Below are 12,525 nucleotides of genomic sequence, written 5' to 3'. Positions count from 1 at the left end.
CAAAAGGCATAATTGCTTCTAGGAGTGCCTGCACTACTGGGAAAACAAGATTAAATATATTGAACGCAGGTGGCAGATGGCCCTGGAAGGAAAAGTATGGGTGATCTGGAAGATTCTAGGAGTGACCACAACAATGCTGACCCCACATGTGCAGATTCGATTAAGAGCGGACTCCGCCTTCTCAGCCCATAAAGTTGCTACTGCTCTAGTGGAATGAGCTGAAAAGTATGATGGGGGAGCCTTATTTTTACATTCTTAGGCCATAGCAATAGAACTCCTAGTCCATCTGGATGGCTTCAAGGCCACTTCTCCCTTATTTGGTCCCGCAAACAAGTGGATTGTTAATTTCCCTATTCTTCCTCCTAAGAAAGGACAGGATACTTTCTTTGATATGAGAGTTTTTATTTCTGAGATCATGGCTTTCTGTTTTATGGGGTTTGACACTATCCTAGAGGGAATGAAATCTATCTAGAGGAAATGAACCAAATTCCAGGAGGAGACTCATTTTATTTGTATTTAAATTCCAAGAACTGGAAGATATCTTCTCCCAAGCCCCTACAAATCTAAACAGATACAACTTTAGTTTAGAAAGCCACACCCTAAGGGAATAGGCCACACATGTAGCTGCAACATTATATCTAAGGGATAGTGCTGCTTCCCACATTTTCTTATTAGGGTGCGTTCACTACAGAATGAACGCTGAATCTCCACTCACGGATATTCAGCCAGGCAGCCACCGACGGTGATAGGACCCTGCGGCACTGCAATGTCAACATTGACGGCTATGTGGTGCTCGCGGAATTCCGCACAAAGAATGAACATGTTCATTCTCTGTGCGGAACAATTCCAGCGGTGGAATTTTCCGCCACTGAAATTGCTCAGTGTGAACGGGTCTCACGGAAACCCATTCACACTGATGTAAAAGTTCACCACGCGTAACACACCACGTGAAAGCACCTTAAAGTAGTCTGCCTGCCTTTTATGGACACTAAGCTAAAATTGATTAACTCAATGGCAGTGGGAAAACATTCTGTTCAGGAGGGGTCACCTTTTTTTCACTTTTTGGCAGAACCTCCACAGCAAGCGCGGGGGTTCTGTCCGGTATCTGTATGTTTTCTCTCCTTACTTGCTCAGCTGCTATTTCTTTATTGCACTGTTGTGTGTTTGTTTATTTATTAGCACAGCACATGTTACCTTTTTTCTTTCTTTTTTGAACATCACTGCCAGTTAGCACGCTGCACTTTGCCTTGGTATAAACTTTGTGATATATTTTTCATTTTTGCAGTAGGTGCTTCTTGTTTTTAGCACTTGCACTTTATCTTAGTTTTTTTGCAGCTTGGGCTACACTATTACCATACGTCCTTGCACATACCTACCTCTGCATATTGGATCTTATTATTTGTATATATACACATATAGATATTATTTTTATATATTATTTCATTTTTTTATATATACATTCTCATATATATTTTTTTATTTCATCTACCGGACCATACCCTCCCCTAATTTTCATTTTTATCCTGCTTTATGTATTAACTATTACATGCTGTAATTTGAGATACATTTTTTATCTATGTATTTACATTGAGTGTGTATGAATTTTCTATTCCCGTTTTATATGCATATTTAACTTTTTTTTTATAAATTTTATGTCTTTTTATTTAATAAAATCATACATACAATTTTATATACAGATTATTTGTATTTCATCCTTTAGGGTATAAGGGTTACGCTTTCTTTGGCGTATTGTAGGTTTATAGAACCTCCTAGTGGCAGCAGCCTATATACACGGTCTCCTGTGTCGTCCAATGAAACAACCAAGAAATCTCTTTACTTCAAATGGAGAGTTCTGTCTATTTCAACAGAATGCAAAAAAAAAAAAAAAAAAAAACTTAACACTCTTAAAATCAAAAGCCTTTACATACATGGAAAAACACATACCTCACGACAGCATGTTATCTGATAAGGAAGCAAATTCTGTACAACAACGCTTGGCCACAAATGGACAATGTAGGGAAGATCCCATTTCTCATCAGTACAAGCAAAGGATATTAGGGTATCCATCACGGGTACAATGTTTACAATGAAAGAATCTGAGTTATTTTCACGGGACTGACATTTTCTGCCCAACAGTGAACCTTCATTTTTTAAAAATTCTTCAAAGTCAATTCCCTCACATTTCTCATATTCTTCAGTGACTGGATTTAAGCACAGTGTGGACCTAAACGTGAGGAATAGTAAGTGTCATACACAGATAGCTTATTACTCTTATTTTACCCACACAGGTTTTATATTATTGCCTTTGTACATTCACCTTGTATTGTTTAATAAAACTTAACAATCCTATTTGCCATTAACTAAAATATAGTTAAAAACTATGCATATCTTGGGGTGCTTGTATAACCTCTAGATATCTGGCTTCCTTTTTTTTAGTACTGTTGCCTTGCAGCACTGGGGTTCAGGGTAGAAACCCTACATGGGGCAGCATCTGTATGGGTTTGTGTATGTTCTTCCTATGTTTACAAAATACCCTGCACACATCAAAAATATGCCAGTAAGTTCTATGACATTTGCTCAAGTTTATGGTTAGGTGTTGTCAAATAGGAATCAGTACTATAGTATATGTACTGTAGGTGCTATGTGATCATTAATAAAATGAATTCATTATTATTATTAATAATACTTTTAAGCATAAATAGTTTAGTTCATCATAGACTAATTATATGTATATAGTACAATACAACGTTCTTCTTGAACACAGTGTGGCACATTTGTCAGTGTTTTTACAATAGTATTCTGTAGTAAGTAAATGAAAAATGCTATTAGTCTCAGACAAAAATTGTCTGTTTTGCCCATAGCAACCAATCACAGATCAGCTTTAACTCAGAGCAATTTGAGAAATTAACCCCTTAAGGACCTAGCCCATTTTCCCCTTAAGGACCAGAGCATTTTTTGCACATCTGACCACTGTCAGTTTAAGCATTAATAACCCTGGGATGCTTTTACTTTTCATTTTTATTCCAAGACAGTTTTTTCATGACATATTCATATTTATGTTGGTGGTAAATTTTCATCGATACTTGCATCATTTCTTGGTGAAAAATTAAAAAATGTCATGAAAATTTTTTAAATGTTGATTTTTTTTTTTTACTTTGAAGCTCTCTGCTTATAAGGAAAATGGACATCCCAAATACATTATATATTGATTCACATATACAATATGTCTACTTTATGTTTGCATCATAAAGTTGACATGTTTTTACTTTTGAAAGACATCAGAGGGCTTCAACGTTCAGCAGCACTTTTTCCAATTTTTCACAAAATTTTCGAAATTAGAATTTTTCAGGGACCAGTTCAGTTTTGAAGTGGATTTGAAGGGCCTTCATATTAGAAATACTCCATAAATTACCCCTCAAACTAATCAAAATGACATTCAGTAAGTGTGTTAACACTTTAGATGTTTCACAGGAATAGCAGCAAAGTGAAGCAGAAAATTAAAAATCCTCATTTTTTACACTCACATGTTCTTGTAGACCCAGTTTGTGAAATTTTACAAGCGGTAAAAGGAGAGAAATCTCCCTAAAATGTGTAACCGAATTTCTCTCAAGTGAGGAAATACCTTATATGTGTATGTCAAGTGTTCTGCGGGTGCACTAGAGGGCTCAGAAGGGAAGGAGCGTCAATGGGATGTTGGAGAGTGAAGTTTTTCTGAAATGGTTTTTGGGGGGCATGTCACATTTAGGAAGCCCCTATGGTGCCTGAAAAGCAAAAAAAAAAAAAAATAAATAAACACATGGCATACTATTTTGGAAACTACTCCCCTCAAGGAACGTAACAAGGGGTACAGTGAGCCTTAACCCCACACAGGTATTTGACGACTTTTCGTTAATTTGGATGTGTAAATGAATTTTATTTTATTTTTTCACTAAAATGCTGTTTTTTCCCCAAATTTTACATTTTTACAAGGGATAGGAGAGAAGTAAAAGTAATAGGAGAAAATGCCTCCCAAAATGTGTAACCCCATCTATTTTGAGTACGAAATACCCCATGTGTGGACATCAAGTGCACTGCGGGTGCACTACAATGCTCAGAAGAGAAGGACTCACATTTGGCTTTTGGAAAGCAAATTTTTTGGGGGGCATGTGAAAAAAAAACATGGCATACTATTTTGGAAACTACACCCCTCAAGGAACGTAACAAGGGTATTTGGGAAACTACACCCCTCACAGGATGTAAAAATGGGTGCAGTGAGCATTTACACCCCATTGGCACTTGACAGACTTTTGGAACAGTGGGCTGTGCAAATGAAAAATGAAATTTTTCTTTTCATGGACCACTCTTCCAAAAATCTGTCAGACACCTGTGGGGCGTAAATGCTCACTGTACCCCTTATTACATTCTGTGAGGGGTGTCGTTTGCAAAATGGGGTCCCATGTGGGGGGTTCCGCTGTTCTGGCACCATGGGTGCTTTGTAAACGCACATGGCCTTCAATTCCAGCAAAATTCTCTCTCCAAAAGCCCAATGGCGCTCATTCTATTCTGAGCATTGTAGTGGCCAGCAGAGCACTTTACATCCACATATGGGGTATTTATATACTCAGAAGAAATGGGGTTACAAATTTCAGGGGGATTTTTTCCCCCCCTATTTTCCCTTGTAAAAATGAAAAATTTAGGATAACACCAGCATTCTAGTGAAAAAATAAAAATTTTTAATTTTCACATCAAACTTTAACGAAAATTCTTCAAACACCTGTGGGGTGTTAAGGCTCACTATACCTCTTGTTCCGTTCCGTGAGGGGTGTAGTATCCAAAATGTGGTCACGTGTTCGTGTTCTTTTGTGTTTATTTCAGAACCGCTGTAATGATCAGTCACCCCTGTGCAAATCACTTCATATGTACATGGCACTCTCACCCCTGAGACAAATTTTGTGGGTCTTTTTCCTTTTACCTCTTGTGGAAATGAAAAGTATAATGCAACACAAGCATGTTAGTGTAAAACATTAAATTATTACAGTAACATGCTGGAGTAGACCCCAACTTTACCCTTTCATAAGGGGTGAAAGGAAAAAGGAATCCTCTAAAATTTGTTAGCCAATTTCTCCTGAGTACGGAAATACCCCATATGTTACCCTAAACTGTTTTGAAATATGACAGGGCTCCGAAGTGAGAGAGCGCCATGCACATTTGAGGCCTTAATGAGGGATTTGCATAGGGGTGGACATAGGTGTATTCTACGCCAGTGATTCCCAAACAAGGTGCCCCCAACTGTTGCAAAACTCCCAGCATGCCTGGACAGTCAATGGCTGTCTGGCAATACTGGGAGTTGTTTTGCCACAGCTGGAGACTCCGTTTTGGAAACAATGCCGTACCAGACGTTTTCATTTTTATTGGAGGTGGGGGTGGTAGGGGACTGTGTAGGGGTATGTGTATATGTAGTGTTTTTTTACTTTCTATTATGTGTTAGTGTAGTGTAGTGTTTTTAGGATACAGTCACACAGTGAGTTTTCCGCTGGGAGTTTGAGCTGCAGCGGAAAATTTGCTGCATCTCAAACTTGCACTGTAAACCCCCGCCTGTGTGACTGTACCCTGTATATTCACATGGGGGGGCAAACCTCCGATTGTTGCAAAACTACAACTCCCAGCATGCCCTTTGGCTGTCTGTGCATGCTGAGGGTTGTAGTTATGCAACAACTGGAGGCACACTGGTTGCAAAACACAGAGTTTGTTACTTAATACAAGAAAGGAGAGAAGTGCTCCGGATGTGCCTAAAACGTAACTTTTACTCTTATTTGTTAAAATATTCAAATATATAAAAAGGTGTATGATTGATTAAATTGCTCATTGGCAAAGAGGTGCTTGCTATCCAGGAGTGGCTTGGCCCAGCCACACCTTGTGCAATGCAAAAAAACCTTAGCTATTACCACCAGTTTGTTACTTAACTCAGTGTCTCGCAACCAGTGCGCCTACAGCTGTTGCAAAACTACAACTCCCAGCATGTACTGTCTGTCAATGCATGCTGGGAGTTGTAGTTTGCAACAGCTGCAGGCACACTGGTTTGCGAAACACAGGTAACAAATTCTCAGTGTTTCGCAACCAATGTGCCTTCAGCTGTTGCAAAAACTACAACTCTTAGCATGCAGTGACAGCCAAAGCGCATGCTGGGACTTGTAGTTATGCAACAGCTGGAGAGATACTACTACAACTTCCAGCATGCCCTTTGGCTGTCTGTTCATGCTGGGGGTTGTAGTTATGCAACAGCTGGAGGCACACTGGTTGCAAAACACAGAGATTGTTACTTAACTCAGTGTTTAGCAACCAGTGTGCCTCCAGCTGTTACAAAACTAGAGCTCCCAGCATGTACAGTCTGTCAATGTATGCTGGGAGTTGTAGTTTTGCAACAGCTGGAGGCATACTGGTTGCAAAACACTGAGTTAGATAAACTCTGTGTTTCACAACAAGTGTGCCTTCAGCTGTTGCAAAACTACAACTCTCAGCATGCAGTGACAGCTTAAGGGCATGCTGAGCGTTGTAGTTGTGCAACAGCTGGAGGCATACTACTACAGCTCCCAGCATACATTTGGCTGTTTGTGCATGGTGGGAGTTATAGTTATGCAACAGCTGGAGGCACACTCCCAGCATGCCCAGACAGCCAAAGAGCATGCTGGGAATTGCAGTTGTGCCTCCAGCTGCTGCAAAACTGCAACTCCCAGCATGCCCTTTGGCTGTGCATGCTGGGAGTTGTTGTGGGGCAACAGCAGGAGGCAAACCGCGCTTACCTCCTGCTGTTAGATCCCTCCGCCGAAGACCGCCACCACACCGGACCCCGGGTAAGCCTCCCCACACCCCCCACCGCCGATCACCCCCTCCACCGCCGATGCCGCCCAGCAGGACGGGTGATTGGTCGGCTGGCCCGGTCGACTAATCACTCCGATCGTAAGGTGGCACCGGTCACTCCTGCTGGTAAAGGGTGATAGGTGACGTCTCGGATGCACCCATCACCCTTTTTTCCGGGTCACCGGAGACCCCATTGACCCTGAATCGCCGCTATTCGCCAACATGGGATTTGCACGGGGTGCCTGCTGAACGATTTCAGCAGGCATCCCAGTCCGGTCCCCGCCCGGTGCGTGGCGGGAATAGGAATTCCATCAGGCGTACAGGTACGCCCTGGGTCCTTAAATACCAGGGAGCCAGGGCGTACGCCCTAGGTCCTTAAGGGGTAAAAGTGGAATTTTGACTGGTTGCTATGAGCAAATAGGACAGTTTTTGTCTCATACAGATAAATCTGGGCCGATGTGTTTGGGTTGAAAGGCATGTTTATGAAGCCTCTTCACCCCTTTATGTACTATTAATGAAATATTTGCACAATGCACTGTGTGGAACCATATGGGCGGTGCACAGCTATTGAAAAGAAAAAAAAAAAAGGGTTTCAAGGTTGATCACTCCAACAAGTCTTGTTCCTACAATGCCATTTAAAGTATATATTTTGCCACAAATAGGAAACAAACTGTACCTGTAAGATGACAATGGGATGTTAAAGTCACTTTCTGGTTCAGCAGTCCCCAAACACGTGTCATCATGATAGATTGCAAATGCTACTGAAAAGTGATTTTTAATCTGAAAAACACCATAAGATGTTAAAACAGAATTAATAATGGTACAAAATAAGGGAAGGGCAAACCATAATGAGCAACAAGGAAACCTTTCTTGCATTTATGTGATGTTTAAAGGGTATGCAATTTCAAAGATCCTTTTTAACCATGAAGCACATGTCAAAATACCAATTTTTTGCATCCTTTGAAAGAAATGGGCCTTTTTTTTACCTTCCCTTGTTGACAGCTTGTTGTCTTGAGGCACATATGTGTTCTAAAAGCAGTTATCGTTAGGGCTGGTGATATCAGTCACTGTCTCTGCACATAGTAGGAAAGTGCTGGCAGGCTGGAAGATTGTAGGAGCCCTGGTGCTCACCTTATGTGTGTGTTTACATTACTACTGACAGCTGTCTCAGCCATGGAGATATCTAAACCTCTGTCCTTAGTCTTATTCTTACAATGTGAGCAGGACCTTGTTATCAAAAAGTCATCAACAGTGACCAAGATAAGAACTAGCAAGGGATTCAAGTGAAGAGTTTATGGGGGAGATTTATCAAAACCTGTGCAGAGGAAACTTTGACCAGTTGCCCATAGCAACCAATCAGATCCCTTCTTTAATTTTTCAGAGGCCTTTTCAAAAATAAAAAAAGCAATCCGATTGGTTGTTATGGGAAACTGGTCAACTTTTCCTCTACACGTTTTGATAAATTTCCCCCTATGTGTTCGTGAATGTGAGTATGTGAGTGTTTGTGTATGTATGTGATTGTGTGTATGACTGTGTGTATGCAACTTGCCTAAACTATGTGGGACTGCCCATACATCTCAGGACCAAACAAGGAAGCTGCACTGAGCCTGCCAAAGGACAGAGGAAGTAGGGAATAATTCTTTATATATATATATATATATATATATATATATATATATATATATATATATATAAATATATATGAAAAAAATAAAAAAGTACTGTTGTGGTGATATTTACTAAACTACTCACAATTACATTTTTGGGACATGACTACCATACATAACAATACTATACACACACACAAACACAACAGTCTACCATCAACCTACAGGCTGACCTATATATATATATATTAGGGGTGTGAATCGCCAATAATTTGGCGATTTGATTCGCGATACCAGGGTGACGATTCGATATATCGCGATATATCGCAATATTCCCTATTAAAAGTTTGGGAAAACTTATTCTACACATCAATACTACATTCACACAAAGATGTACTTTTTTAAATATACATTTATTTTTTCTTAAGAACAATGAGGACTTACAAAGTCAAACAAGTGTTTAAGCAACAAACTATTGTGCTTGCAGGATTTTTTTTTTTTTTTCATAACAAACCTAATACTTTTTAACAGCTTAGCTGAGTTTTGATACTAGATTTCACAAATAAATACAATTCTGTATAACATAAATAAAATACCAAGGCATGTGTCTTATCAATAAGGTTATTCCTTCCAGTATGCTTTTTACAAAAAAATAAAATATAGTGCAATCCTGCTTTAATGCATTTTCAGAGTTAACAAAAAGGCTACCAACTTGTACTGTTAAATGATTCTTTTAAGCTTTAAGGTGCAATATATAACAGTAGACAAACTCTACACTTAAAGGTGCAACAGCAAAATATCTGTTCAGTAACACAAAAGGCCAATGCCTGGAATAGCAGAGTATCCATAATCCTAGTCCTCACACATACTACTCTGCTATTCCAGGCGTTGGCCTTTGTTATACTTTGTGCAGACACAATGTCTCCTGCAGTGGAGAAAACTCATTGGCCCAGATTTATCAAACTGTGAGAGAAAAAGTGGAGAGATTTCCCCACAGCAACTAATCACAGCTCAGCTTTCACTTTACCAGAGCTGGTTAGCTGAGCTGTGATTGGTTGCTGGGGGAAAATTTCTCTATGTTTTCTGTCACACAGTTTTTGATAAATCTGGGCCATTATGCGCAATATTCTAATCCTATGTGAGGAGGATACTCTGCTATTCCAGGGCTTTTTTTATACTGCAAAGATGTTTAGCTGTTGCACTTTTAAGTGAAGAGTTTATTATAGCTGTCTTACTGTTATTAATAACAGTAGCACAACAATTATAAACTCTACACTTAAAAGTGTAACAGGCACAGCAAAACAGGTGCAGTATAAAACAAAGGCCAACGCCTGGAATAGTAGAGTATCCAACTCAAATAGGTAGAGTACACTACAAAGTTTTTTGTCTGCATCCCTGGTACAAGTGTTTCTGCAGAATATGTACATCTGTAGTAGACGTAGTAAGACAAGTTAGACAACTATTATAAACCCTACACTAAGTTAAAAGTGCAACGTCAGCAAAACATGTCTGCAGTATAACAAACGCCAATGCCTGGAATAGCTCCTATGACATGACTATGACTAAAAGGATGGAACATGTGAGCTACTGAGCTTATTTTTTCTTCATCTTAAGATTCTTGTTGAGGAACACAAGCTGATCTACATGCCCAGCTTTAAGGACACAAGGTCTCCTGCAGTGGAGAAAACTCGTTCTGCAGAGACACTTGTACCAGGGATGCAGAGGAAACACTTTGCTACTCTACCTATGTGAGGATACTCTGCAATGTGCTTCCTCCACCAGTCAAGAGGGTCATCATTGAGAGGCAAAGGTGTTTCATCTCTAAACATTCTAACTTCAGTTGCTGCAACATCATGTGAAGATTTTTGTGCTCGATTGTGTTAGTCAAAGGAAAAAGTTTGTCCAAGCAGCTCAGCCAATGCACATGATGCTCTGGGTTTCTTCATGGGTGGCTGGATGTTGGTTGCTGGTTGATTGTCTTCTTTGTCCTCCTCTTCTTCTTGCTGCTGAAAAACAAAAACAAGCGGTAATCAATCATAAGTAATTGAAACTTAAGATATAAATAAAATAATGTCAAACTCAATATTGCTTTGATGCTTTCACTTACCTACCATAGTAGAAGTAGTAGTTAGCTTTTGTATCTCAACCTCCACAGCTTCAGTCAGTCGTGCCTTATCAGCAGGGAGAAAGGGTAGATTATTGAACCGAGGGTCAACAGCTGATGCCATGTACAGGGTCTCCTTTTCATTTGCATATCTTTTTTTTAGATCTTGTGCTATTGCCTCCTTAATATCCTTGACTGTATCTGAATCATCAGGACTTCGTTCAGTGCCCATGACGAGCTTGGCATGAAGTGGTGCAATCAGTGACAGTGTTGGCATGCTCTCCTCTGACATCACTAATGTGGCATCTTTCATATGCTTCAGTGCTTTGAGGACCTCTTCTGCACGTGATGTCTTTCTCAGTCAATGTGAAGATGTCCTTTTCATTTTTCCTGACCTCATTGGAAAGAAGTGCTGCACATATTGCTGGTTGCTGTTCTAAAAACCTCTCAGTCATGTCATAGGAGCTATTCCAGCGTGTAACGACATCTGTAATCAGCCTGTGCTTTGGTAGCTGGAGTTGGTCCTGTTTGAGATTTAGCTGTGACTGGCTTTTGCACTGCGCCTAAAAAAGCCAGTGACACGCCTAATTCTTCCAAGCAGTCTGGCCACTGATGGTAGTTTAAGTGCTTTCTGTGAGGCTAGGTTTAGGCTGTGAGCAAAACACTGAATGTGGCTAACCTGTGCAAGTCTAGCAGCCACAGCTATATTGGCAGCATTATCTGTGACTACAACGGGATCTTTAGCAGTCAAGCCCCATTCATCAAGAGCACCACGGAGCAAACCTGCAATGTTTTCACCAGTGTGGCTGTCATATATGGCTCGCGTTTGCAGCACGTGTGAGACTAACTTCCACTCGCCTGTAATGTGATGAGCTGTTATGGTCACGTACGACTCGGTGCATCTGGAAGTCCAAGCATCACATGTCAAAGCCACTCTCCTGGCAGAACTCCGTTCCTCCAGCACAACCTTCTTTACATCTTGGGTAAGGCGATGTCTGTGATGTGTTGTCGGGAGGGTATGGCGTAGCGGGGCTCCATCTCATTCATCAAAATCTGAAAGCCCTCGTTCTCCACCACACTAAGAGGGCGCAGGTTTTTGCAAATGAAATAGAGCACAGATTGCTTTATTCTTGTTGCACGAATCGAGCCTGATGGAAACTTGGCAGTAATAGCTTGGTCAAGAGTCATCTGAGACGCGGGGGTAGTGGTACTAGCTGCTTGTTTTAAGTTTACCTCTATGTCGCCATGATGCCTGGCCATGTGGGCACGTATGTTTGTCGTATTCCCGCAGTATTTGATTCAGGCGTGACATATTTTGCACACAGCGTGGCTCTTGTCATACTCCTTACTCCCTGGTTTATTGTAGAATCCAAAATGAGTCCAAATGCCCGCCTTATAACTCCTCTGAGCATCCCGGATCTCTTTTTCATTGCCAGCCATGTTGATGCAGCGTTCACTCTGCAGCAGCTACCGCAAGACTACAGACTCGCAGCTGAGAAAGAACAAGATCCCACGAGAGTTGTCCTGTGAGTGCTTACGTTCTCCATCCTGTTTGTTCTGTAGTCTCGCGGTAGCAGCCTGCGAGTGGGACAGAGCTGATGATAACAGGTACACTGCCAACTAGTGGTCAGGAGTTTAAGTGTTATAAAAAAAATAAGACAGACAAATAGGACAGTGACACAGTGAGTGAAATACAGTAAATGTTAATTATAATAATTTATAAAAAAAAAATCCATTCTCAGAATTTTAAAATCGATTCAGTATCGCGGAACAAAAAATCGTGATAATCGCGCGAATCGCATTTTTCTTACATCCCTAATAAATATATATATATATATTTTTTTTTTTTAAGTTTTCATCCAGGACAGTGATACAGTAGAACGTATTCAGACAATAAAGATAGAATACAACCTGCCATCACCTAGAAATATATTCTTACACAAAAAGATCAATCATTTTTTATTTCTAACACAAAAG

The 12,525-nt window shown here is 40.3% G+C and overlaps 1 protein-coding gene across 2 annotated transcripts in view; it reads right to left on the bottom strand.

Moving 5' to 3' along the window:
- Window positions 1-12,525, bottom strand: part of VPS13A (vacuolar protein sorting 13 homolog A) — a 350,725-nt gene that overhangs the window by 103,673 nt on the left and 234,527 nt on the right. For both annotated transcript variants that reach the window (XM_056523518.1, XM_056523526.1), the window contains exons 46-47: window positions 7,514-7,617; window positions 1,945-2,224 (exon numbers count right to left, since the gene is read on the bottom strand). In XM_056523518.1, coding sequence (XP_056379493.1) covers window positions 1,945-2,224; window positions 7,514-7,617 — 384 coding nt within the window. The remainder of the gene's footprint in view (window positions 1-1,944; window positions 2,225-7,513; window positions 7,618-12,525) is intronic.

The sequence above is a fragment of the Hyla sarda genome, chromosome 1, assembly GCF_029499605.1.
Source record: "Hyla sarda isolate aHylSar1 chromosome 1, aHylSar1.hap1, whole genome shotgun sequence".
NCBI classification, from domain to species: Eukaryota; Metazoa; Chordata; class Amphibia; order Anura; family Hylidae; genus Hyla; species Hyla sarda.
This window is presented reverse-complemented; position numbering and strand designations above follow the sequence as displayed.